This window comes from Scyliorhinus canicula, chromosome 18 (genome assembly GCF_902713615.1).
Source record: "Scyliorhinus canicula chromosome 18, sScyCan1.1, whole genome shotgun sequence".
Lineage (NCBI taxonomy): Eukaryota > Metazoa > Chordata > Chondrichthyes > Carcharhiniformes > Scyliorhinidae > Scyliorhinus > Scyliorhinus canicula.
Genome location: NC_052163.1, coordinates 11,848,460 through 11,875,725, shown reverse-complemented (window position 1 = coordinate 11,875,725; position 27,266 = coordinate 11,848,460). Strand labels below are relative to the sequence as shown.

Sequence of the window (27,266 nt, the reverse complement as noted above, 5' to 3'; positions counted from 1 at the left end):
CCCGATGCTTAGCCCAGATTGTGCGCAATGTAAATTAGAACCAGTGTCTGCTGAGATCTCTGACAGTAGGCACAGCCCTGACTCAGTTCTGCATTGTCAGAGGTGCAGGGTACACAGCCCTGACTCAGTTCTGCATTGTCAGAGGTGCAGGGTACACAGCCCTGACTCAGTTCTGCATTGTCAGAGGTGCAGGGTACACAGCCCTGTCTGAGCTCTGCATTGTCAGAGGTGCAGTGTACACAGCCCTGTCTGAGCTCTGCATTGTCAGAGGTGCAGGGTACACAGCCCTGTCTGAGCTCTGCATTGTCAGAGGTACAGGGTACACAGCCCTGTCTGAGCTCTGCATTGTCCGAGGTGCAGTGTACACAGCCCTGACTCGGCTCTGCATTGTCAGAGGTGCAGTGTACACAGCCCTGTCTGAGCTCTGCATTGTCAGAGGTGCAGAGTACACAGCCCTGTCTGAGCTCTGCATTGTCAGAGGTGCAGTGTACACAGCCCTGTCTGAGCTCTGCATTGTCAGAGGTGCAGAGTACACAGCCCTGTCTGAGCTCTGCATTGCCAGAGGTACAGGGTACACAGCCCTGTCTGAGCTCTGCATTGTCAGAGGTACAGGGTACACAGCCCTGTCTGAGCTCTGCATTGCCAGAGGTACAGGGTACACAGCCCTGTCTGAGCTCTGCATTGTCAGAGGTACAGGGTACACAGCCCTGTCTGAGCTCTGCATTGTCAGAGGTACAGGGTACACAGCCCTGTCTGAGCTCTGCATTGTTAGAGGTGCAGGGTACACAGCCCTGTCTGAGCTCTGCATTGTCAGAGGTACGGGGTACATCAATGTAAATTATGTTGCTGGAGACTGTGCAGGAAATGTCGAGACCTTCATTTATTTTTTTTAGTGATATTTATTTCTAAACTCCGAAGATCGGTACAGGAGGCAGCCAGGATAACCATCTTCCTCTCTCATTTAGCCTAAGGTTCTGTCGATATTGACTTTAGCAGAGATCGAAGGACTGAGACACTTTGACAGCACAGAGGCTGCACTCCGTCATCTACATGGTAACAGCTTGTTTCACCGCTTTGGGGTGTCCCTGAGTGCCTGTGTCTGTGGTGATGGGCTGGTTTGTACTGAGACTCTTTTGTTTAAAATATTTTTAAATTCTCCTTTTACACATTTTCTCCCAAATTTACACCCACCAATAAACAATAATCCGTAACTAATGTAATGTCAATCCCCATCTCAATAACAATGATCCCATCCTCCCACCAAACCCCAAACATTAGCCCGCATGTTAACATAAACAAATGACAGAGGAATCAGGAATCACCCATAGCCACCATTAACACACACAGTCCCCCACCCCCCTAATGTTCGATGTGATCCAATTCTCGAAAATGCATAATGAATAACGCCCATGAATTGTAGAACCCCTCCATCCTCCCCCTCAGTTCAAATTTGAGCTTTTCAAGAGTCAAGAATTCCAGCAGGTTCCCCCCGCCACGCCAGGGCACAGGGTGGAGAGGTTGATCTCCACCCTAACAGGATCCGCCTTTGGGCGATCAATGATGCGAAGGCTACAACATCTGCCTCTGCGCCTGTTTCCAACCCCGGCTGGTCCGACACCCCGAATATGGCCTCCCGAGGGCCCGGGTCCAGTTTCACGTGCACCACTTTAGAGATTACCTTAAACACCTCCTTCCAGTAATCCTCCAGCTTTGGACAGGGCCAAAACATATGAACGTGGTTTATGCCCCCCCCCCAACATTCACACATCTTCTACCCCCTCAAAGAGCCGGCTCATCCTCGCCCTTGTAAGGTGCGCTCTGTACACCACCTTCAGCTGTATCAACCCCAACCTTGCACACGAGGTGGAGGCATTGTACTGAGACTCTACAATGGGCACAAACTAGGCCTGTCCTCGCCCTGCCAGCCCAGCACTTCTCTGGCTGACGGTTTCAGTGTGGGGCTGAGGGTACAAGGGATTCTTTTTTTTATATTTATCATCACCTGTCACAGGTTTAAAAATGTCCGACTGTGTAACGAGGGTGAAATTTGACATTTGAAAAATGCTTCTTGAACCAGATGCTTCTTAAACCAAATAACATGTCTTTACCCCCACTGGGATGGTCAATCAGGATGGGGGGGACAGCTCACAGGTAACATCATTAATGGGGGGGGTTCAGTACCTCCCTGTATTGGTCATTCGTTATGCAGGATCTTGGGCAAGAGGTATAGAGTATAGAGAAATACAGCACAGAACAGGCCCTTCGGCCCACGATGTTGCGCCGAACCTTTGTCCTAGGTTAATCATAGAATTTTGGACAATTTGTCATGGCCAATCCACCCAACCTGCACATCTTTGGACTGTGGGAGGAAACCGGAGTACCCGGAGGAAACCCACGCAGTCACGGGGAGGATGTGCAGACTCCACACAGACAGTGACCCAAGTCGAAATCGAACTTGGGACCCTGGAGCTGTGAAGCAATTGTGCTATCCACAATGCTACCGTGCTGCCCTTAAGAAGTTAACCTACACTCCCTTATTCTACCCTAATCCAAGTACCTATCCAATAGCCGCGTGAAGGTCCATAAATTTTCCGACTCAACTACTACCACAGGCAGTGCATTCCATGCCCCCACTACTCTCTGGGTAAAGAACCTACCTCTGACATCCCCTCTATATCTTCCACCATTTATCTTAAATTTATGTCCCCTTGTAATGGTGTGTTCCACCCGGGGAAAAAGTCTCTGACTGTCTACTCTATCTATTCCCCTGATCATCTTATAAACCTCTATCAAGTCGCCCCTCATCCTTCTCCGTTCTAATGAGAAAAGGCCTAGCACCCTCAATCTTTCCTCGTATGACCTACTCTCCATTCCAGGCAACATCCTGGTAAATCTCCTTTGCACCTTTTCCAAAGCTTCCACATCCTTCCTAAAATGAGGTGACCAGAACTGCACACAGTACTCCAAATGTGGCCTGACCAAGGTTTTGTACAGCTGCATCATCACCTCACGGCTCTTAAATTCAATCCCTCTGCTAATGAACGCTAGCACACCATAGGCCTTCTTCACAGCTCTATCCACTTGAGTGGCAACTTTCAAAGAACAATGAACATAGACCCCAAGATCTCTCTGCTCCTCCACATTGCCAAGAACCCTACCATTAACCCTGTATTCCGCATTCAGATTTGTCCTTCCAAATGGACAACCTCACACTTGTCAGGGTTAAACTCCATCTGCCACTTCTCAGCCCAGCTCTGCATTCTATCTATGTCTCTTTGAAGCCGACAACAGCCCTCCTCACTATCCACAACTCCACCAATCTTCGTATCATCTGCAAATTTACTGACCCACCCTTCAACTCCCTCATCCAAGTCGTTAATGAAAATCACAAACAGCAGAGGACCCAGAACTGATCCCTGCGGTACGCCACTGATAACTGGGCTCCAGGCTGAATATTTGCCATCCACCACAACTCTCTGTCTTCTATCGGTTAGCCAGTTTGTTATCCAACTGGCCAAATTTCCCACTATCCCATGCCTCCTTACTTTCTGCATAAGCCTACCATGGGGAACCTTATCAAATGCCTTACTAAAATCCATGTACACTACATCCACTGCTTTACCTTCATCCACATGCTTGGTCACCTCCTCAAAGAATTCAATAAGACTTGTAAGGCAAGACCTATCCCTCACAAATCCGTGCTGACTATCCCTAATCAAGCAATGCCTTTCCAGATGCTCAGAAATCCTATCCCTCAGTACCCTTTCCATTACTTTGCCTACCACCGAAGTAAGACTAACTGGCCTGTAATTCCCAGGGTTATCCCTATTCCCTTTTTTGAACAGGGGCACGACATTCGCCACTCTCCAATCCTCTGGTACCACCCCTGTTGACAGCGAGGACGAAAAGATCATTGCCAACGGCTCTGCAATTTCATTTCTTGCTTCCCATAGGTATCAATCACCCTCTTCCCTTGCACACGGTGCAGCATACCTACCTCGCCACTGGGTGGAGCTCCCACTTAAATTTCCTTTCCATGTGTCTCTTAACATCTATTCAATCAGCTTTTACATCTTTTTTTTTAAATTTTCATTTTGTTTTCAAATAATTTGAACAATGTGGTTGGGGGGGGTGTCAAATGGGCCAAATGATAAAATAATTTGTTTTTAAAACTAATTATTTGGAAAATGGTCAAATAGCTTCAGGAAGGTGTTGAACAACTGGTCTGGTTAAGAGCTAAATCTGGTTCCAAACAGATGTTTATTTTCTCTCTCCTTTTCCCTCAGGAGATGACTACACGCACAACCTGGAGGAGAGTGAGAAACCTCTGCTCGACCGGCATGAGGGGTTTTACAGCTAGTCGAATGCACGACCTTCTTGCCAGGCAAAGTGTTAGCTGCTCCACCAAACTGTTCAGCCCCATCGGTGCAATACATCAGTGATTCTGCATGAGCTGCTCTTGGGGGAGGATACTGTGTGCCACCCACAGGGGGAGCTGGTCCTCACTGGTGTCACCAGCATCAATATAACTGACCCTGAACGGTTTGGGACTCCCTGTTAATGAGGACTGGATATAAAATCTTGTTGGACATCTTTCCACCTTACCTCTCTGTCCTGCTGCCTCTGCCCTCTGATTTATATTGTTCCCTGTTTTTATATTCCTACAATTTGTTCCCCTTGTGTGTTTTTATATTTAATATTTTGCACCAATCACTTTAAAAGAGCCTTTTCCCAGTGTCTGACATTGAAAGCCGTCAGTTCCCAGGTGTGGACGCAGGCTCTGAAAATCGGGTATTGATGGTAGGGTTTATCTTTGGGAGGATGGGGGGGGAATAGTGACAGAACATTGCAACATCAGCTACTGTTAGATTGGGCACGGGTCTGAGATTCCACTTCCTCCTGTCAGAGCAGCTACAGGTGTTAGTCCTGGTCAGACACATCACCATGAGCACAGTGTGAGCTTGCCCCAGCCTCTGCAGATTCTGTCAGAACGGCAAGTATCCTGTGCACAGAAAGATAGCAGAAGAGTCTGAACCCATTGCCATTTAGCATGGCTTTTAATGTGATCATCCAACTGGCATGAACACCTGTACCAGTGTGCATTTGCTCTCCTGCACTTTATCTTTGCACATTGGTGATTTACCTGCAGTTCTGGCCATTCTGCAGGCTTGTCACTGGGTGCTGGGAAAGCTGAATCTGGAGCATTAATTGTTTGCCCAACACACGGTGAGCAATTGAGGGTTTAGTGAAGCAACTTGAGGAATTTTCACTGGGAAGGGTAACACACACATATTCAAATTATTAGCTAGGTTCTGTGACTGCTTCCTCAAGAGCTTGCAGCACTGACTGGTTTCAAACCATCAGACCAGCTCGAGGATTCTGCACTGTGTAAATATTTAACTTAATTGAAACTTTTCACTGAGTTGGGGGAATTTTAGTTTGATTATTGATGTATTTAAAATCTTCACACACAAGGTGTAAGTTTTTGAAACAAACAAACCCATTATTTATACGGGGCATTAGCAGCCGGCAGGACTTCTGATCATATCCCACAGTGCTTTTTAATATTGTGATACTTCAATCCTCCCCAGTAAATGATTTTGAGAAGTGTAACATCCACAGTAATGCAAATATTTTATTACAATTGATTAAACTACTTTTGAAAGTACTCTTTTCTTAAATGTTTTTTTGACTCCCAAGGGGTTAAATTGCAAGATGCGATTATGTGAACGAGGATTGTATTCCTTGGGTGGCACGGCAGCACTGTTGCTTCACAGCGCCAGGGACCCGGGTTCGATTCCCACTTGGGTCACTGTCTGTGCGGAGTCTGCATGTTCTCCCCGCGTCTGCGGGGTTTCCTCCGGGTGCTCCGGTTTCCTCCCACAAGCCCCGAAAGACGTGCTTGTTAGGTGAATTGGACATTCTGAATTCTCCCTCCTTGTACCCGAAAAGGCGGCAGAGTGTGGCGACGAGGGGATTTTCACAGTAACTTCATTATAGTGTTAATGTAAACCTACTTGTGACAATAAAGATTATTAGTGTCACAAGAAAATTGAGAAGATTATGGGGTGATTTGAGTAAATTTAAGACATTAAGGGGAATAGGGTAAATAAAAGTTGGGCAGCCTCTGGTGAGGGGGATAATAAATTAGACTAGATGAGTGACGTTGGGGAAACCTTTCTACGTACGCAGGGCGGTGGAAGGTTGGAACTCTTGTGAACAGGTTTTATTGATTGGACCATTAATGCTAAATCTGGGATTGGTAGCTTTCTGTCAACCAAAATTATTAAGATGTAGATGGAGCAAAGGGGTGTATGGAGTTAGATTACTGATCAGCCACGATCTCATAGACTAGTGGGACAGGCTCTGGGTTTATATTTGTGATCAGGACGGTGGGTGACTGATGGGTTCTTTTCTAGTAAAGTTTTCTGGATACTACACAGCAGCAGTTTGTGATTTTACAAAAGATACGAGAAGAGCTTGGTGCTCGGTTTTATTTTAGGGAATTGAAGGAGGTGGGAGTCTGGCCTGGGATTCCTTGCTCTGAAGGTGAAGGTACAATACGTTTAATGAAAGAATAATGTTCATCTACCAGCCTTCACTGGTGTATCTTTTGTTGGTATGTGTTCTTCTGAAAGACCCAGACCATTGGGCTGCTAACTGCAGTTTATTTTGGTTTCTCAGCCGCACTTTATCCCAATTGACTGATATGAGTTTTGTGTTTTAGTGCGGGTTGAGGGACTGGATATGAAAGAACAGCTACGCCTGATTTGGGGCCGGGTTTAAAAAATAAGTTTGAGTTTGAACAATGATCCCCAGTGACAGAGGCGATATGAAGAAATACACTAACGTTACATTGCAAATATTAAATAGATTTTAGGAAGAGGAGGCATTGAAGATGCTGATTTGTGGGTTGAGTTACAGGGGTGTTGTGTACAAAGTGACCCAAGCTGTAAATTGGGATCACCGACATCTAGTGTCACTTGGAATGGGCAATTTAACTCTGCTGGCACAATGTTAATTCATAATGTTCTTAATGTAACTGTACTTTGAATGCTCCACAGTATGTCGCATTGTCCTGCTCTCAATTTCAGTCCATAAATTACATCTCCAGCTACAAGGGCAGCGATACTCTCCTTCATAACAACTGCTTTGAGCTGATCACTCTATCCCACCTGCCTCAACCCAGCTCTGGGCTCTTGTGCTCTCAGTGGACCTGGTTGTCCAGGGCAGAGGGTTCTGGTCTGTCTTCAAGGTAAGTGTTTGCCTTTGTGATGCGAGTGAAGCCATTTGAAGACCTGGTCCAGCCCTTTGCCATCCCATGCACTGACTTCCAGCATGCTGATGTGCTGCTTGGCACAGGCAATTATGTCATCCATCCTGAACAGGCTTTTCATTTCCACAAGGGACATGGAGCAGGAAAGATCACTGGAATGAAAAGAAAAACACCATTAATCCCATCCATTTAAATATTAATGTGTTGATTCTCACTCGGGAAGCTACAGCCTTTTATCTTGAACCGCATCTTATCCTCCAATCTGAACTGTTTGTTTTGAGCTTCTATCTAATCTCGTTGCTGCCTTTTCAGGAATGTTTTGTCAAATTACCTGGTGTTTACAGCACACAAACAGGCCCTCTCCTCTCTTCCCCCCCCCCCCCCCCGGGGGCTGGGTCAGTGCCACACGAACCTCCTTCCCACCACTCTGCTAACCCATGTAGTGCCAGCTGTAGGGGTGGGGGAAGCTCGTGTCCGATGTCAATTAAAGCTCCCTTTATTGTGCCCAATAATACACCAAACCTCAGGATGATGACTCTCAATGTGGCATTTCCATTTCCCTTGCAGTGTATTACACCTGGACTAACCAGAACGGGAACACCAGTGCTGGGATGGTCAGATTTTGTATTCTGAGACATGGACCTTGATTACTACACCCACACATACTCAACCCGAGGCAGTCCTGCGCGCAGCCCGTACTTACACTTTGTTGAAGAGAACGAGGAAGGGAACTGGCTCTAGCTGCTCGGCTGTCAGAATGGAGAGGAGCTGAATGCAGGAGGAGGAAATCTGAGTGGGGTTGGCGGCGTCGATCATGAACTAGGAGGAAAACAGACACCTTTTTAGCGGCTGGGTACAACTCTACTGTTTGTGCAGGAATTGCTGGAGCTTGGTCTTATCCAGTGTCCAGGAATTGCTGGAGCTTGGCCTTATCCAGTGTCCAGGAATTGCTGGAGCTTGGCCTTATCCAGTGTCCAGGAATTGCTGGAGCTTGGCCTTATCCAGTGTAGTGAAAGGAGAGGCCTGATCCCTGCTGTAGGCAAACAGCAGAGTGCGCACAGTACAGGCTGCACTGTGGCAGCTTACAAAGCGGTGCGAGCATCCAGCTAACTCCCTGCATGCCCGCGGGTAGAATATAGTCAAAGCTGCAGGGAGACTGCGCAGAAGGAAACAAACAGCCCATTGCCTTAAAATAAATTAAAGAATTAGTAATATAATGTTAGTACCACTGTCTGAACCCATCTTAAAATTAAATCTGTCCTGCGTCTGCGAGCACTGAAGTAGCTAAACCAGATGTAAAAGCAGGGTACAGAATATACTCTGGGTGGGGGACTTCAATGTCCATCACCAAGAGTGGCTCGGTGTTACCACCACAGACCGAGTTGGCCGGGTCCTAAAGGACATAGCAGCTGGACTGGGACTGCGGCAGGTTGGTGAGGGAACCAACGAGGGAAAAACATACCTGACCTCATCCTCAATCTGCCTGCTGCAGATGCATCTGTCCATGACAGTATCGGTAGAAATGACCACCGCACAGACCTTCTGGAGACAAACTCCCATCTTCACATTGAGGATACCCTCCATCGTGTTGTGTGGCACTACCAACGTGCTAAATGGGATAGACTTCAAACAGATCGAGTAACTCCAGACGGGGCATCCATGAGACGCTGTGGAGCAGCAGCAGAATTGTATTCAACCACAATCTGTAACCTCATGGCCCCGCATATCCTCCACTCTACCATTACCACCAAACCAGGGGATCAACGCTGGTTCAATGAAGAGTGCAGGAGAGGGCCAGCACGGTGGCGCAGTGGGTTAGCCCTGCTGCCTCACGGCGCCGAGGTCCCAGGTTCGATCCTGGCTGCAGGTCACTGTCCTTGTGAAGTTTGCACATTCTCCCCGTGTTTGCGTGGGTTTCGCCCCTACAACCAAAAAGATGTGCAGGGTAGGTGGATTGGCCATGCTAAATTGCCCCTTAATTGGAAAAAATGAATTGGGTATTCTAAATTTATTTTTTTTAAAGGTGCAGGAGAGCATCACAGGTGTAACACCAGGCAATGCTACAAATAAGGTGTCAATCTAGTGAAGCTACAACACAGGACTACTTGTGTGCCAAACCGCATAAGCAGCAAGCATAGACTGAGCTAAACGATTCCACAACAAATGCATCAGATCTGAGCTCTGCAGTCCTGCCATATCACGCTGTGAAGGGTGGTGGACAATTCACTTGAGGAGGCTCCACAAATATCCCCATTCTCAATGATGGAAGAGCCCAACACACCTGTGCAAACGACAAGGCTGAGACATTCGCACCAATCTTCAGCCAGAAGTGCCGAGTGGATGATCCATCTCGGTCTCCTCCGGGGGTCCCCAGCATCACAGATGTCAGTCTTCAGCCAATTTGACTCACCCCACACGCTATTAATAAACAGCTGAAGGCACTGGATAATGTTAAGGCTATAGGCCCGGACAATATTCTGGCAATAGTACTGACAAATTGTGCTCCAGAACTTGCTGCACCCCCAGCCAAGCTGTTCCAATACAGCTACAACACTGGCATCTATCCAGCAATGTGGATAATTGTCCTGTACATAGAAAGCAGAACAAATGCACCCCAGTCAATTACTGCCCTATTAGTCTATTCTCAATCATCAGTAAAGTGATGGTGGGGTTACCCACAGCGCTATCACACAGCACTTATTCAGCAATAACCTGCTGACTGATGCTCAGTTTGGTCACTCAGCTACTGATCATTACAGCCTTGGTTTAAACATGGGGAAAAAACCTCAACTCCAGAGGAGAGCCTTTGGCATCAAGGCAGCATTTCACTGAGTCTGGCATCAAGGAGCCGTAATAAAACTGGAGTCAATGAGAATCGGGGGAGACCCTCCACTGGTTGGAGTCATACGTGGCATAAATTAGGATGGTTGTGGCAGTTGGGGGGCAATCATCTCAGTGCCAGGGCATTGCTGTAGGAGTTCCTCAGCGTAGTGTCCTGGGTTCAATCATCAATGACCTTCCTTCCATCATGAGCTCAGATGTAGGGATGTTCGCTGGTGATTGCACATTGCTCAGCACCATTCTAGAATCCTCAAACTTAAACAGACCATGTCCAAATGTAGCAAGACCTGGACAAATCCAGGTTTGGGCTGACAAGTGCATTTGAGCCACACAAGTGCCAGGCGATGATCATCTCCAACAAGAGAGAATTTAACCAACATCCCTTGACATTCAATGGCATAACCATCGCTGAATCCCCCACAGTGGGCATGCACGGTAGCATGGTGGTTAGCATAAATGCTTCACAGCTCCAGGGTCCCAGGTTCGATTCCCGGCTGGGTCACTGTCTGTGTGGAGTCTGCACGTCCTCCCCGTGTGTGCGTGGGTTTCCTCCGGGTGCTCCGGTTTCCTCCCACAGTCCAAAGATGTGCGGGTTAGGTGGATTGGCCATGCTAAATTGCCCGTAGTGTAAGGTTAATAGAGGGATTGTTGGGTTACGGGTATAGGGTGGATACGTGGGTTTGAGTAGGGTGATCATTGCTCGGCACAACATCGAGGGCCGAAGGGCCTGTTCTGTGCTGTACTGTTCTATGGTCTATTCTAATCAACATCCTGGGGGGTTACCATTGACGAGAAACTCAATTGGACAAGCCCCATTAATACTGTGGCTACAAGAGCGGGTCAGACGCTAGGAGTCCTGCAGTGAGTAACTCACCTCCTGACTCCCCAAAGCCCATCCATCATCTAAATGGCACAAGTCAGGAGTGTGAGGGAATATTCTCCACTTGCCTGGATGAGTGCAGCTCCAACAACACTGAAGGAGTTTGACTTATTCCAGGACAAAGCAGCCTCGCTTGATTGCTCCCCCTTCCACAAACATTCAATCTCTCCACCACCGACGAACAGTAGCAGTTGTGTGTACCATCTACAAGATGCATTGTAGGAATTCACCAAGGCTCCATTGGCAGTACCTCCCAAACCCACGCCACTACCATCTAGGACAAGAAGAGCAGATACCTGGGAACCCCACCACCTGGAGATTCTCTCCAAGTCACTCACCACCCCGACTCGGAAATATATCGCTGTTCTTTCACTGTCATTGGGTCAAAATCCTGGAACTCCCATCCTAACAGCACTGTGGGTGCACCTACACCTCGGGGACTGCAGAGGTTCAAGAAGGCAGCTCACCATCGCCTCCTTAAGGGCAATTAGAGACGGGCAATAAATACTGACCAGCGAAGCCCACATCCCATAAGTGAATGGAGAAAACAATTTCAGACAAGAACCGTTGGTTCATCTCGTCTGCGCATCTAGTCCTGTTGTATTCCCCGTTTGTTACACTCAGCTAGCTTGAGGCACTCCAGTCTGCCAGTACTCACTATCACAGCCTCGCAGTCTTTGTAGTAACTTGGCCAGATTGGGGCCATGCACCCTCCGAGTTCTCGAATGGTGATCCTCTTTTTATTAACCACGAGATCGGTTAAATTAGTCCCGACCTGCGGACAAAGCAGATTAAGTGAGATAAAGATTAAAAAAGATCAAATGAGACCCACTGGAGCTGGTGAGATTATGTTCACAGTCACAGTTGAAAGCGTTAATAATTAACATCACAGGAATAGTTAGATAGAATTTACAGCATGCAGACCAATCACCAAACTGGTCCAAGCCGGTGTTCATGCTCCACATGAGCCTCCTGTCACCCTGGTTAACCCAACACTCGGCATATATCCTTCCAAACTTGTTCTCACGTTTATCTAGTTTCAAAGCAACAGTGCTCTCCACCTCAGTTACTCCAGACGTTCACAAGTTTCACAGTCTGGGTAAAGAAGTTTGAAATGGTGTTGACTAGAACTATTTTTCCACAGGGACCTGGAACACGCTGCCTGCTCGGGTGGTGGCATGAATTAATTCAAAAGGAAAGTGGATGGTCACTTGAGGGGGGTAAAGCTGCAAAGGGGTGGAGCTGGGGCCAGGGCTGACTGGCCTGCTCGAGGCTGGGCAGCATGAACGTGATGGGCCAAATGCTCTCCTTCAGCGCTGTAAATAACTCTGGCGGTTGATTGAATGTTAAATTCTCCTTGGAGAGAAGAGGGGTGAGAGGAGATTTGATAGAGGCGTTCAAGATCATGAGGGGGCTGACAGAGTAGACGGGGAGAAACTGTTCCCGCTCGGAAAAGGATCGAGAAGGAGAGGACACAGATTTAAAGTGATTTGCAAAAGAAGCAAATGTTATGTGAGGAAAACCTTTTCGCACAGCGAGTGAATCGAGCCTGGAAGTGTGGTGGAGGCAAGTTCAATCGAGGCATTCAAGAGGACATTAGATGATTATTTGAATAAAAGCGATGTGCAGGGTACGGGGAAAAGGCAGGGGATTGTCACTAAGTCAGCATGCACGTTTGGAGAGCTAGAATGGACCTGAGGGGCCAAATGGCCTCCTTCTGCGCTATAACATTTCTGTTATAATATGCGCTATAATGTTCTCTGAGCCATTTACATTCTCAAGTGACTCATTGCAGATTCTCATCGGAACTCAATCCTTCCCGAATTGTCAAGCTCTTCAAGTACCAGCCCACCTCTGCTGCCAGCTCAGAGAGCACAGGTATGGCATCATCTCATCACCCTGTCTTCATTTACCACACTCTGCATTTTGCTGCAGTTTAACAATGCGAGGGGCTTTTCCAATGGTCCTCGGCCCTTTTGCCTACGTTCTCCCAATTTAAAACAAGGTGTTTGGAATGTATTGATGTTAATTGTACTGAGGTGGCCTGCTCTCTGCTCCTGACACTATGGGGATGGTCAAGCAATCAGTGTGAAAGACAATGGTATTCAGCTGAAGCAACCACTGTGTTCAAGCAGCCTGTGCCAGTTCCTTAAAAAGACGAAGAGGCTGAAGCCAACTTATGAGGAGAGGTTAATGGGGAATTAAACACCATAAATCGCAACGGCTGATAAAGCGGTGACAGATTGCGATTGATTCAAGGTGAAAATGTGTGTTATCCATCACCTCGCTTAGGACATTCTAAGGATTACCACTCATAATACATATTGAAGCATGATGCTGCCGTCTGAATCCAGTGTTTTTAAATGGATATTTCTAAAAAATGTAACAAATCCAGGATAGCAGACCTTAACTAAAAGGACGGGATTTTCCGATCCTTCCCACCAGCAAGATATTCTAGTCCCACTGAAGGGGACACCCCCATTCCCCCCATCCCCACCCCCCCTCGCCGGCAGAGGGGTGGGGGGCCGTCAAGCCACACAAAATGGCGAAGACATCGGCGGGGCTGGAAAATCCCACCCGAGTCTTCTATTGAACACATTTGATAGCCAGTGTGAATGTACCGTGGGAAGTGTGGGTGGAGGCTCTCCTAGTTCACCAGTGCTTTCTTTCGAACTCATCTGTGCATCCCAGTCAAGGATTTAAAAATATGGAATGTCTGCCTAAAATTGGATAAATTCACATCTCACAATCTGTGACGTGTTTAAATATTCAAAGTTGAAAGTGACTGCTCCTTCACATGAAGCTGGTGTCGCTTGTACCACCTTTACGGGGGCTGTGGGCACTAGTCACTAGTGAACACAGGACCCTCAGCTGACACACCACTGCTGTACCCAGTGCTGTACTGAGGGACCTCTGCACTGTCGGAGGTGCCGTCTTTTGGATGAAACATGAAACCTCCAAGCTCTCGTCTTCTCTCTCAGCTGAGGGTGAAAGATCCCACTGTACTATTTCAAAGAACAGCAGTGGAACTACCTGGCCAATGTCTGTACCTCAACCAAAGTCTACAACAGACTATCTGATTCGGATTTTAAGTCTTTGCTGCAGACAAGTTGGTTATCTTACATCAGTGACTACACTTCAAAGCTACTTCATTGCCTGTGAAGCACTTTAACAAGTTCTGAGGTTGTGAAAGGCATTATATAAATGCAAGTCTTCCCTTTTTGTGGATTTTTATCGACACTGATGATTTTATTCCTCCAGTATAGTTCTCCTCTTTAGTTTCCCATCATCCATCGTCTCAGGCAAGTGACATCCTCACAGCCCTCCAATGGTTGCACCATTAGACAAGCACTAAGACACATGAATGCCACCCATCATTTTTAACTATTGGAAGAAGCGACAATGTTCCTTCCTCATCTTTCAGAGATGGTAAACAAGACCCCGCCTCCTCCGCCAGTTGATTGTAAAAGATTCCATTGCGCTATTTTGTAGGAGAGTGGAATTATCCGCAGTGTCCCGAATCAACATCACAACAACAGACCATCAGGTCATTGCAGTGTTTCCGTCTGTGGGATCCTGCTTTGCATAAATTAGCTGCCTGGTTTGCTACATCACGACAGTGAATACACTTTATCTCATTGGCTGTGGGGTGCTTTGGGACAACCTGGGAATGTAAAAGGTGCTATAGGTATTGCTTTGTGCGCTGTTACTTAAATGCTACTTTACATTTTATTATAGCGCTATAATAATCGACTGAACAATTTAGCAGCAATAGTCCAACACTTTTGGGTCATATTTATGAAGCAGATGTAAGTGCCTCCTACAATCCAGCAGATTTCTCCTGTAAATAGCTGAGTCCGGAAGGCCCCAGGCTCAATCTCTAGTTTGTGCTGACTTAGTCAATGCCAGGGCTGCAATCGAAATTCTAAAAAAGGTTCCAGTTTTAAAAGAATTAAATCATATTAAGTGCAGAAAGCTGTTGTAACAGAGAGTCGTGTATTACTTTCATCGCAGTCACATGTAACAGCACAGTAACACAAATAGATTACATCAATTATAGCATGCACTCTAAAATACCACGTTTCAAGTGGTCTGGTATTTAAAATCACACAATTTGCATGGCAAATAATAGTTTGTGTAAAGTTTATAATCACACTCCGCTTGGAACAGTGACAATACTTCATGAGTACTTCATTGACTAAAGCACTTTGGAAAACCCCGAGGTTGCAAAAAAATGGCACACAAATACTTAATAGTTTTGTAAAATCTCCCCCAGACTGAATGCTATTTAAAATCTCATTCAGGAGGGCAGCACGGTGGCCTAGTGGTTAGCACAGCCGCCTCACGGCGCTGAGGTCCCAGGTTCGATCCCGGCTCTGGGTCACTGTCCGTGTGGAGTTTGCACGTTCTCCCCATGTCTGTGTGGGTTTCGCCCCCACAACCCAAAAATGTGCAGAGTAGGTGGATTGGCCACGCTAAATTGCCCCTTAATTGGAAAAAATAATTGGCTAATCTAAATTTTAAAAAAAAGAAAAAAAAAATCTCATTCAGATTGAATAGTATTTAAAGTCTCATGCCGAATTAATGCTATTTCCAATCACAGTCAGACTGAATACTATTTCCAATCACAGTCAGACTGAATACTATTTCCAATCACAGTCAGACTGAATGCTATTTCCAATCACAGTCAGAATGAATGTTATTTCAAATCAAAATCAGACTGAATGCAATTTAAAATCACACCCAGGCTGAGGGATATTTAAAATAACAGACTGATTCTGAATATTATTTAAAATCAGTCAAGCGGAATCCTATTTAAAAACAATCAGATCAAATGCGATTTTAAATTACAGTCAGAATGAATGCTGTTGAAAATTACCATAGGACAGAATACTACTTAAAATCAGTCAGACTGAAAGCTATTTAAAATCACAGACTGAATGTTATTTAAAATGATATTTAAAGGATACTGTACAGTCTGTATGGTTAACGGATATTGTACAGCCTGTATAGTTTAAATAATATTGTAGTCTCTATAGTTTAAAGGATATCGTACAGTCTGTACAGGTGAAAGGATATTGTAGACTCTGTAGTTTAAAGGATCTTATATAGTATCTATGGTTTAAAGGATATTGTATACTCTGTACAGTTCAACAAATATTGTACACACTGTACAGTGTAAAGGATATTGGAGAGTCTCTATGGTTTAAAGGATATTGTACAGTCTGTACAGTTTAAAGGGTATTGGACACTCTGTACAGTGTAAAGGATATTGGACAGTCTGTACAGTTTAAAGGATATTGGATAGTCTGTACAGTGTAAAGGATATTGGACAGTCTGTACAGTTTAAAGGATATTGGACAGTCTGTACAGTGTAAAGGATATTGGACAGTCTGTACAGCTTAAAGGATATTGCACTGTGTACAGTTTAAAGAATATTGGACAGTCTGTACAGGTGAAAGGATATTGTAGACTCTGTAGTTTAAAGGATCTTATATAGTATCTATGGTTTAAAGGATATTGTATACTCTGTACAGTTCAACAGATATTGTACACACTGTACAGTGTAAAGGATATTGGAGAGTCTCTATGGTTTAAAGGATATTGTACAGTCTGTACAGTTTAAAGGGTATTGGACACTCTGTACAGTGTAAAGGATATTGGACAGTCTGTACAGTTTAAAGGATATTGGACAGTCTGTACAGTGTAAAGGATATTGGACAGTCTGTACAGTTTAAAGGATATTGGACAGTCTGTACAGTGTAAAGGATATTGGACAGTCTGTACAGCTTAAAGGATATTGCACTGTGTACAGTTTAAAGAATATTGGACAGTCTGTACAGTTTAAAGGATATTGGACAGACTGTACAGTGTAAAGGGTATTGGACAGTCTGTACAGTGTAAAGGATATTGTAGTCTGTACAGTTTAAAGGATATTGTACAGTATGTACAGTTTAAAGGATATTGGATATTTTGTACAGTTTAAAGGATATTGGATATTTTGTACAGTTTAAAGGATATTGGACAGTCTGTACAGTTTAAAGGATATTGTACAGTCTGTACAGTTTAAAGGATATTGGACAGTTTGTACAGTTTAAAGGGTATTGGACACTCTGTACAGTGTAAAGGATATTGGACACTCTGTACAGTTTAAAGGGTATTGGACAGGCTGTACAGTTTAAAGGATATTGGATATTTTGTACAGTTTAAAGGATATTGGACAGTCTGTACAGTTTAAAGGATATTGGACAGTCTGTACAGTGTAAAGGATATTGGACAGTCTGTACAGCTTAAAGGATATTGCACTGTGTACAGTTTAAAGAATATTGGACAGTCTGTACAGTTTAAAGGATATTGGACAGACTGTACAGTGTAAAGGGTATTGGACAGTCTGTACAGTGTAAAGGATATTGTAGTCTGTACAGTTTAAAGGATATTGTACAGTATGTACAGTTTAAAGGATATTGGATATTTTGTACAGTTTAAAGGATATTTTGTACAGTTTAAAGGATATTGGACAGTCTGTACAGTTTAAAGGATATTGTACAGTCTGTACAGTTTAAAAGATATTGGACAGTTTGTACAGTTTAAAGGGTATTGGACACTCTGTACAGTGTAAAGGATATTGGACACTCTGTACAGTTTAAAGGGTATTGGACAGGCTGTACAGTTTAAAGGATATTGGATATTTTGTACAGTTTAAAGGATATTGGACAGTCTGTACAGTTTAAAGGGTATTGGACAGTCTGTACAGTTTAAAGGGTATTGGACAGTCTGTACAGTGTAAGGGATATTGGACAGTCTTTAATGTTTAAAGGATATTGGACAGTCTGTACAGTGTAAAGGATATTGTACACAGTCTGCACAGTTTAAAGGATATTGTACAGTTTAAAGGTTATTGGACAGTCTGAACAGTTTAAAGGATATTGTACAGTTTAAAGGATGTTGTACAGTTTTAAGGATGTTGTACAGTTTTAAGGATGTTGTACAGTTTAAAGGATTTTGGACATTTTGAAGGATATTGTACAGTCTCTTCAGCAGCAGGGTTTTGCCGACTCCAGTCACTCCCAGCAGGAGACACATTGTCTCGGGGCTGATCGGCGGCGGGATGGAGAATTAATAATTATTGTTGTCAGAAGTCGCTGCTCGATTGTCGCACAGGAAACACTGGCCGTTAAATCCCCACCCGGCCTGGAAACGTCAAACCCAACCCGGCCTGGATACATCAACCCCAACGCGGCCTGGAAACGTCAAACCCAACCCGGCCTGGAAAACCCAACCCCAACCCGGCCTGGAAACGTCAACCCCAACCCGGCCTGGAATGTCAACCCCAACGCGGCCTGGAAACGTCAAACCCAACCCGGCCTGGAAATGTCAACCCCAGCCCGGCCTGGAAACCCCAACCCGGCCTGGATACGTCAACCCCAACCCCAACCCGGCCTGGAAACGTCAACCCCAACCCGGCCTGGAAAACCCAACCCCAACCCGGCCTGGAAACGTCAAACCCAACCCGGCCTGGAAACGTCAACCCCAACCCGGCCTGGAAACGTCAACCCCAACCCGGCCTGGAAAACCCAACCCCAACCCGGCCTGAAAACGTCAACCCCAACCCGGCCTGGAAACGTCAACCCCAACCCGGCCTGGAAACCCCAACCCGGCTTGGAAACGTCAACCCCAACCCGGCCTGGAAACGTCAACCCCAACCCGGCCTGGAAACGTCAACCCCAACCCGGCCTGGAAAACCCAACCCCAACCCGGCCTGGATACGTCAACTCCAACCCGGCCTGGATACGTCAACCCCAACCCGGCCTGGAAACGTCAACCCCAACCTGGCCTGGAAACGTCAACCCGGCCTGGAAACCCCAACCCGGCCTGGATACCCCAACCCCAACCCCAACCCAGCCTGGAAACCCCAACCCGGCCTGGAAACCCCAACCCCAACCCGGCCTGGAAACCCCAACCCCAACCCCAACCCCAACCCGGCCTGGAAACCCCAACCCCAACCCGGCCTGGATACCCCAACCCCAACCCCAACCCGGCCTGGATACCCCAACCCCAACCCCAACCCGGCCTGGAAACGTCAACCCGGCCTGGAAACCCCAACCCGGCCTGGAAACCCCAACCCGGCCTGGAAACCCCAACCCCAACCCTGCCTGGATACCCCAACCCCAACCCGGCCTGGAAACCCCAACCCGGCCTGGAAACTTTAACCGAGCCCGGAGTCGGTCGCTGGGCAACGGGGCAGTGTCGCTGCCTTATGACGTTGTCAGAACGCGTCCTTCCATCGCCAGGAGATCTATTAACAGCGGTTATTGATGTTGATCTCCCGGCAGCCCCAGCCCAATCCCGATACCAGTCCCGTTATTTTATCTTTTTTTCCCCCGCAGTGGAGCCTCCCGGGTCTTCGCTCGGTTGTGACGTCACCCAAGTGCGCCCGCGCTGGGAGGCGGCTCCCGCCGACGTCACCACGCAGCGCCGCCCCCCGCGGGAGGACCCCGGGTGTCAGCAGGGGTGAGGAGGCTGCGGAGCTGCCGGCAGGGTGTCGCTGGAGAACGGAGCAGCGGGAGGCGGAAGGATGGGCAAAGGCAGCGGCCCCTTCGAGAGGCTTCTCGGTGAGAGAGAGAAGGCGGGGAGGGAGCCGCCGCCGCCACTACTGCAGGGAGCGGACGGCCGCCATTTCACAACCCGAGGCCTGGGCGGCGGGGGTGAGCCGGGTGCGGGGCCCCGGGCCTGGGCGGCCGGGGTGCCCCGGGAGCCTGGGCGGCGGGGGTGAGCCGGGCCCGGCGGCTGGCTGGGCTGTCAATCTTACCCAGCCCCCGGGGAGGAATCTCCAGAAACCAGCTACCCCTGAAACAAGAACAGGGAATCAGAGAATCCCTGCAGTGTAGGAGGAGGCCACTCTGCCCATCCAGTCTGTACTGACCCTCTGAACCCCCCCCCCCCCCCCTGCAGAAAGCTCAATGAACAGGATGGATTTTTCTGGACAAGGGGTCCAAGGACCGATGGATGTATTTGAATCCGGCATGATGGTGTTGAGCAGAGGAGCAGGCACCAACCAGAGCCCAAATGGCCTTCCCCTGTCCTGCCATCTCTGTTTATTTAGTTCTGGACACAGTGTGAAGATTGAGCGCCGGAAAGTGCATGAAGAAATAGAACCTTAGAATGTTTACATCAATTATTCCATGTTTGTGTCAATAACAAAGCAAATTCAGGCAGCGCAGTGACGCAGTGGGTTAGCACTGCGGCCTCACGGCGCCGAGGTCCCAGGTTCGATCCCGGCCCTGGGTCACTGTCTATGTGGAGTTTGCACATTCTCTCCGTGTTTGTGTGGGTTTCGCCTCCACAACCCAAAGATGTGCAGGGTAGGTGGATTGGCCAGGCTAAATTGCCCCTTAATTGGGAAGAAAAAGAATTGGGTACTCTAAAATTTAAAAAAAACAAAGCAAATTCCTATCGCCATAGATCAGGTTTAAATGCTGTCCATATTGAGCTAGATCGCTGGCCATGAACTCCATAGGCCCATGCATTAATCGGCCCGCATTTGTCTCATTTTATACAGGAGATTTATTGTCTGGGTAACAAAGATGCCAACCTGTCCTGACCGTGTTTTGAGATTACCTGTAAAATAAATGAACTAGGAGCAGATTGCTGATCATTGGCTGGTGGGACAGAATAGAGAGGCTAAATAACCCACTCCTGTTTCTATCTACCTATGCTTATGCATTCAGAGACTAGTCTTCTGTGTAGTTGTCATTGGCGATATCCAGTCCATCCTCTGCTTTTGTACAAGGATAGGGGGATTGGCCATGCTAAATTGCCCTTGGTGTCCAAAAATGTTAGGTGGGGTTATTGGGTTACGGGGATAGGGTGGAAGTGAGGGCTTAAGTGGTTTGGTGCAGCCTTGATGGGCCGAATGGCCTCCTTCTGCACTGTATGTTCTAAACTCTGTCCCTTGTGTCTGCCCCACATGATCACTTGTTTTGGGAAGATTTCGAACCTGTGTTTGTACTTCCAGCCAGAGGAAGAATTAACCTGCTGTTCACTCTCCCTTTAATTAGCGGCAGTTAGGTACTGTCTGGGTTGGTTATTGTGACTGTAAGTTAGACTGGGAGAGCAGCAAAATCTGACCGGGCTTCTCTCAGACATAGTAACCAGCGAATTGAAGAAATTGTGTCTTTGTTTGACGAACTAGAGGGATTTTAAGTGGCTAGACTCAATTAGCAAAGTAATCAACTGCTATTGTCAAATTTATGCACTTTAAAGAATTACATTTTGAAAGAAACGTAATTAAAATATTACAAATTAATATTTATAAATGTGAATGAGCTGGGGGTTTTTTTTTGAAAGTTTATTTTCTTGTTCTACTGTTTTGCTCCTGTAGCTCTGATCCTGAAATTGTGATTTGTGGTGTTTGGCTTATTGGGGTGAGGTTAATGCTTTGTCCATTATCTCTATTGTTTTCCGTTCTATGGTAATTGTAATCAGGCAGAAGGAAAGGATAATCCTCCTGCAGAAAATAAGAACCATGGCCATTTTCAGCTCAAATTTTGGTTGAGTGACTGACCCATGCTACAACACTTACTGAGCCTAAGAATCTCGCTGCCACTGCTTCATAGAGTTCCCCTCATCTATTTTAACAGATACTCATGAGAAAGCCTGTCTACATGTGGTAGAGCTAGGAACATTTAGTTCATCCTTGTTTGTGTGTTTAAGGTTTTTCTTCTTCTCCCCAAACAGACAAAGCAACCAGCCAGTTACTTCTGGAAACCGATTGGGAATCCATCCTGCAGATCTGTGACCTGATTCGACAGGGAGATGCCCAGTAGGTGTTTTGGGCAGAGAGGTGGAGATGGACTATGTGTTGTCTGCATTTGTCCGGGGTGGGGGGCTAAAAAGAGACGGTCAATTAGCTGAGGGAGTCTTTGAATATATTTTGTTATTAGCAGATGTGAAGTAGGCGCTAGAAACAGGAGAGGAGGCCAGACAGCCTATCAAGCTTGCTCTGCCGTTATAGAAGATCATGGTTAAGCTTCTATCTCCACTTCCCTTCTCACTCGATCCCACGATTCTGATAGTCTGTCAATCTCGGGCTTGAATATACTCATTGACTGATCGTGCACTGGGGTAGTGAGTTCCAAAGGTTTACAAACCTCTTGAGTGAAGACTCCCCGTATCCCGAGATTATAAACCCATTGTAGAGTGCCCAGTCAGGGGGAGACCACCTCTCAGCATCTACTGTTAAGATCTCATTTTGATTTCAGCAGCTTTCTTGTATTTCCAGCCACTTGTGAGGAGTTGTGTTCTGACCATTGGAAGGTTAGATCTGTTCAGTGATTCTAATTTACACGGGGGAAAGGGTTAGGATTTTATTTTTTACCCGCTGAGGCTCCTTCTGAAATTGCTTTAACTGTCGTGTCTCCATTGCTTGAACTCTTTCCCCTGTGTGCTTTGAAAACTGGTCACTAATATTCCCTGAGGCAGTTTGCTTAGTTTGGTGATCACGTCAAAACGCTTGCTCGTGACTTGTATTCCCCCAGCGAGAAACAGACCTAACCCAGGTCAGGAGGTGAAAGCCTCTGAGCCAAACATTGACCAGGTTAATCTGGATGAAGAAATCCATTTGGACTACATTTTTCCAAAAGCCCAATCTCACTGCCTCCCCATCCGGACCACAACCCATTCCTGACACCTGCTTCAGTTGGCCAGCAACCCATTGTGGAAAGATGTTGAATGGTCGTGCACATTCCCCTCGCAGCTATTGAGGGTTGGAGGGTATTGAAGGTTTCAGCATGTTGAAGAGGTGGTGGGTTGAAGAGGTGGTGGATTCACAATCAGTTAAGGTATCTAAAAATGGAGTAGATGTTCACTTGAGAGAGCTAAGAGTTTTAAGGTTTGTGCAGAGCAGTGAGATATGGAGATTAAAATAATAGTATAGCCATGACAAATAAAATGGATGGATCAGTGGCCTGCGAGATGTCCTCCTGTTGCTCTGAAACCCTGACCCTATAATGCTCTGGTATAACTGTTTCATAACTCAAATACCTCGCCCAAGTACCATTGCAAGGCGTTTGGCCTCTGGCGAAGAGCCTAGTTAAAAAGCTCTGCCAGGATTTAAAGTCATTCAAATCTTGGATGTCTGAAGCATGACTTTTAAAATTGGCAGGTTAAAGTGAGATTTCCAAATAAAAAATAATTCTCTCTCTCTCTTCTCCAACCCCCCACCAGCATTTTAAAATCTGCGATTAGTGTAAAGCAACAAGACAGTGTTGCTGTGTTTGAAAGTATTGTTGGTGGAATGTTAAAGTGGTGTGTTGTCAGTCATGTGGACTGCATGCATTAGTCAGAGCCACGCCTCCCAATGCTGAAACAACGTCATTGTTTGCTGGATGGGAGATATCTGTGAAACAGCCCAGAAGGAGCAAAGTGGAGCAGCAACATTCCATAGTGTCTGTTTTCCTCCCACCGTCCAGAATGTAATTGTAAAGTGGTTATAAGTTTGAGAGCGAATCCAAGACAATGACTTGCATTTATATACAGCCTTTTACATGGTCAAAGTGCTTCACACAAGCTTTATCAGGTATAATTTGAGACTGAGCCAGATTGGAAAAGGTGAGGTAGTTTTTGGGGATCAATTTAAAGGAGAAAGCGTCTAAGGGTGGGAATTCCTGACACTGGGGCCTAGACGACCAAAGGCATGGTCCTTATTGGTGAGCAAAGGAAATCCGGGAATGCGTTAGAGAGGCAGGGCTCCTCGGGATTGAGTGAAGATCTGTTTTTTTTACTTTAAATATTTTTTTATTCTCCTTTTTCACATTTTCTCCCAAATTTACACCCACCAACAATAAACAATAATCAGTAACACATTTGTCAATCCCCATATCAATAACAACGATCCCATCCTCCCACCAAACCCCAAATATTAGCCCGCATGTTCACATATACAAATGAGAAAAAGGAATTAGTCACCATTAACACCCCCCCCCCCCCCCCCCCAAACATCTTCCACTCCTTCAAAGAATCGGCTCATCCTTGCCCTCGCGAGGTGTGCTCTGTATACCACCTTCAGCTGTATCAGCCCTAACCTCGTGCACAAGGTGGAGGCATTCACTCTCCGGAGCACCTCACACCAGACCCCCTCCTCCATATCTTCTCCCACCTCTTCCTCCCACTTTGCTTTGATCCCTTCCAGTGGTTCCTTCTCCTCTTCCAAAATAGCTCTGTAAACCGCTGACACTACCCCGTTCTCTAGTCCCCTTGTCGTCAGCACCTCCTCCAGCAATGTGGAGGCCGGCTTCCGGGAAGCTCTGTAACTCCTTTCTGGCAAAATCTCCAACCTGCATGTATCTAAACATTTTCCCTGCCCCAGCCCATACTTCGCTTCCAGCTCCTTCAATCCTGCACACTGACCCCAAAGAAACAAATCTTTTAGTGTCTTAATCCCCTTCTCTCCCATTTCCGAAAACTTCTATCCCACCTCCCTGGCTCAAATCTGTGGCTCCCCCGAATCGGCATTTCCTTGACCCTGCCCCCAACCCGAAGTGTTGGCGAAACTGCCTCCAAATTCTCAATGAAGCTATTATTACTGGACTCCCTGAGTGTTTCCCCGGGGGTATCAGGAGCGGCGCTGTTGCTAGTGCTTTCAGTCCTGACCCCCTGCACAAACTCACCTCTATTCTGACCCACTAGGAATCAACCCCTCTGACCCAGCTCCGTACCTTCTCCACATTCGCCGCCCAGTAGTAGTATATCAGGTTCGGAAGACCCAAACCCTCTGCCTGCCCCTCTGTAGCAGCACCTTTCTAACTCCTTCCCTCCCCATATGAACGAAGTAATCCCTCAATCTCTCTGCAAAAAGCCTTTGGCAGGAAAATCGGCAGGCATTGAAAAATAAACAGAAATCGCGGCAACATGTTCATTTTAACTGCCTGTACCCAACCTGCCAGTGACAGAGGGAGACCATCCCACCTTGCCAGATCAGCTTTCACCCCACCAAGCTAGAAATGTCCCCCCCCCCCCCCCCCCCCCCCGGACTCCTGGGCAACCTGCACCCCCAGGTACCTAAAGTGAGTCCCTGCCCTACGGAATGGCAGCCCCTCCCCACCCCCCCGGCCGAGTGGTTTCTGAGTTTAATTTGATGATCGAGTGAATTGAGTTTTGTGTTGCCCAACAATTGAATGTTTTCATTCTGTTTACTGAGACTTTGTGGGGGTGATTGATGTACGAGGGGGCTTGTTGATGCTGGTGTTCCCCCCTCTATCACTTCCTGAGACGGAAGGTGGGGTAGGAATCCCTGAACAATCCATTGACACTTGGTCCCATTTCTCCCAGGTGTTGAGGAGCCGAGCCCAGCTCTGCAGTGGGTTAGACACAGAAGCAGTGCACTGCCCCACAAGATGAGAAGAAAAGGAAAAACGGACCAATCTTAACCCGTAGCCCTGGTAGTCACCTATGGCGATTGTGACTTTTATAAATCATCAAAAGGATATTTTGGAGGGGCGGTGCGGTGGAACCGCTGCCTCACGGCTTCGTGAGGATTCTAAATTTATTTTAAAAAAGGGTATTTTGGGTTGCGATCTTGTTTTAACTGCAGCTTTTCTTTTGTATAGGGCTAAATACGCAGTTGGTGCCATCAAGAAGAAGCTGAATGATAAAAATCCCCATGTGGTTCTTTACAGTCTTGAGGTGAGCTTTCCTCGTTACAACTTGCAGCTTACTCAGCTTTTAACCAGGGTACAGTCTAGACAGTGAACTTTGTAATAACTCCTCCTGCTCTGAGCGAATACAGGATTGAGTTGTGTTGTTCGACTGTTGGGACGTTTGATAACATTGGTGGTGAACAGCGGCGACTCGCGCGGGTGACATGTTACTGAATTGCTGTACCACGCTGGTGTTGGGGAGTGGGGTGTGATCCCGCGTGACTAGCACTGCTGCAGCACGGCTCCAGTGAAAGCTGCCAATTCCACCATCACAGCTGCCAGGTTAGGCCGTGGTATAGCAAACCGAATGGTATAGGGGAGAGAGAGAGAGAGAGTAAAGGTACTGCTGATTAAACAAGTGCAGTAAATTGTGTCATTCAGTTAGTCATTCAGGAAGTGAAATGTGCAGGTTGTAGAAACCGCTTGATAATGAACAAGGAATAAGTTGCTGTTAACTGGAGACTAATCTGCTTGTTAGAAGCTTAATACTTTTTGTTGTATGTGAGTTGCACTGGATTTACTTTGGGAGACTGCAGTCTGGGTCCAGGGTTGTTCATTATTTGTACCCATAGCTGTCAAGTTTTAATCTTTTCCAAGTGCCTGGTTACTATCTGACCTTGTGAAGTGCGTTTTGCTGAAAGTTTTGTGACCGGAGAATCATTTGCAGAGTTGACAGTGGGCATCGAGGAAGATGGGGCTGTAGAATAAGATGTGGAATGTGTTGGAAGGTAAATTTGACCGTCCGTGCTGGACAATAGATCGGACAGAAGCAGGGACCGGGGTTTTGTGAGGGTTTGTTGGGACCTGCCTTGACGTTGCAGTAGGTTCTGTCAATCCGATAACCGAGGTCCGTGTTTTGTTCGTGACTGTCCACTGGGAATAGGGACTGACAAATGCAACTTGAAACACGCTTGATTTCTACAAACGTACAGCAGCCCTCCGATGGGGAAGAACAACTGTGCGTTTCTTTTGTAAGGATAATATTCCCAGAAAGTGACTCGATATAAAGACAGAAAAAGCTGGTTAAACTGTCCAGAGAGAAACAGAGTTAACGGTTCGAGCTCTGAGGAAGAGTCCTCTGGTCTCGAAACGTGAACTCTGTTTCTCTCTCCACAGATGCTGTCAGACCCGCTGAGCTTTCCCAGCATTTTAAGTTTTTATTTCCAATCTCCAGCATCTGCACAGTATTTTGCTTTTATTTTAGCGTGAGATTATGTTTTGCAAGTATCTCCAAAAATCTTTGCAAATATGTCATTCCTGTTTAAAACTTCTGAACTGGGACAAAACGCATCTTATACTCGATGACCCCCGCTCCATGAGAGTCTGGCACGCTTAGCCAGGAGTTCTCTGGAGTGATCTCGGAGCTTTGCCAGATTGAAGTGGTCAGTCTGTTTTGACGGAACCCTGTATTTTCATATCTGTTGCTTGATTCCTCCTCCAGGTTTTGGAATCTGTGGTGAAGAACTGTGGCCAGACTGTTCACGATGAAGTTGCCAATAAACAAACAATGGAGGAGCTCAAGGAGCTATTTAAGGTAACTTGCGTAACCATTTGCACCAGTTTTGGAACAAAC

General features: G+C 46.6%; 3 protein-coding genes across 10 annotated transcripts in view; 2 read left to right on the top strand and 1 right to left on the bottom strand.

The window, feature by feature from the left end:
- Positions 1–5,668, top strand: part of slc26a11 (solute carrier family 26 member 11) — a 37,421-nt gene extending 31,753 nt beyond the window's left edge. For all 3 annotated transcript variants that reach the window (XM_038777015.1, XM_038777016.1, XM_038777017.1), the window contains exons 16-17: positions 966–1,053; positions 4,287–5,668. In XM_038777015.1, coding sequence (XP_038632943.1) covers positions 966–1,053; positions 4,287–4,360 — 162 coding nt within the window. In that variant the 3' untranslated portion in view covers positions 4,361–5,668. The remainder of the gene's footprint in view (positions 1–965; positions 1,054–4,286) is intronic.
- On the bottom strand, positions 5,618–18,856 carry arl16 (ADP-ribosylation factor-like 16). Its single transcript, XM_038777020.1, has 5 exons — positions 18,020–18,856; positions 13,619–13,677; positions 11,656–11,772; positions 7,980–8,095; positions 5,618–7,428 (listed from the first exon to the last, which is right to left on the bottom strand). Exons 1-5 carry the CDS (start codon positions 18,078–18,080, stop codon positions 7,251–7,253), a joined length of 531 nt encoding a protein of 176 aa, XP_038632948.1. The 5' UTR covers positions 18,081–18,856; the 3' UTR covers positions 5,618–7,250.
- Positions 18,857–19,453: 597 nt separating this feature from the next.
- hgs (hepatocyte growth factor-regulated tyrosine kinase substrate) overlaps positions 19,454–27,266 on the top strand; it is a 39,554-nt gene continuing 31,741 nt past the window's right edge. For 4 of the 6 annotated variants that reach the window (XM_038777007.1, XM_038777013.1, XM_038777012.1 and 1 more), the window contains exons 1-4: positions 19,455–19,609; positions 21,735–21,819; positions 25,604–25,679; positions 27,135–27,227. In XM_038777007.1, coding sequence (XP_038632935.1) covers positions 19,573–19,609; positions 21,735–21,819; positions 25,604–25,679; positions 27,135–27,227 — 291 coding nt within the window. In that variant the 5' untranslated portion in view covers positions 19,455–19,572. Of the gene's footprint in view, positions 19,610–21,734; positions 21,841–25,603; positions 25,680–27,134; positions 27,228–27,266 lie in introns of those variants that run through there. The other 2 variants (XM_038777010.1, XM_038777014.1) reach the window with 2 other exon arrangements.

Coding starts and splice junctions, on each gene's coding strand:
- arl16 (XM_038777020.1), bottom strand. CDS start 18,080: ATGTGTCTCCTGCTGGGAGTGACTGGAGTCGGCAAAACCCTGCTGCTG. Junction 13,678..18,019: donor GCTGCTGAAGAGACTGTACA/ATATCCTTCAAA, acceptor ACTGGGATGCAC/AGATGAGTTCGAAAGAAAGC. Junction 11,773..13,618: donor CTCCACCCACACTTCCCACG/GTACATTCACAC, acceptor CTTTGTCCGCAG/GTCGGGACTAATTTAACCGA.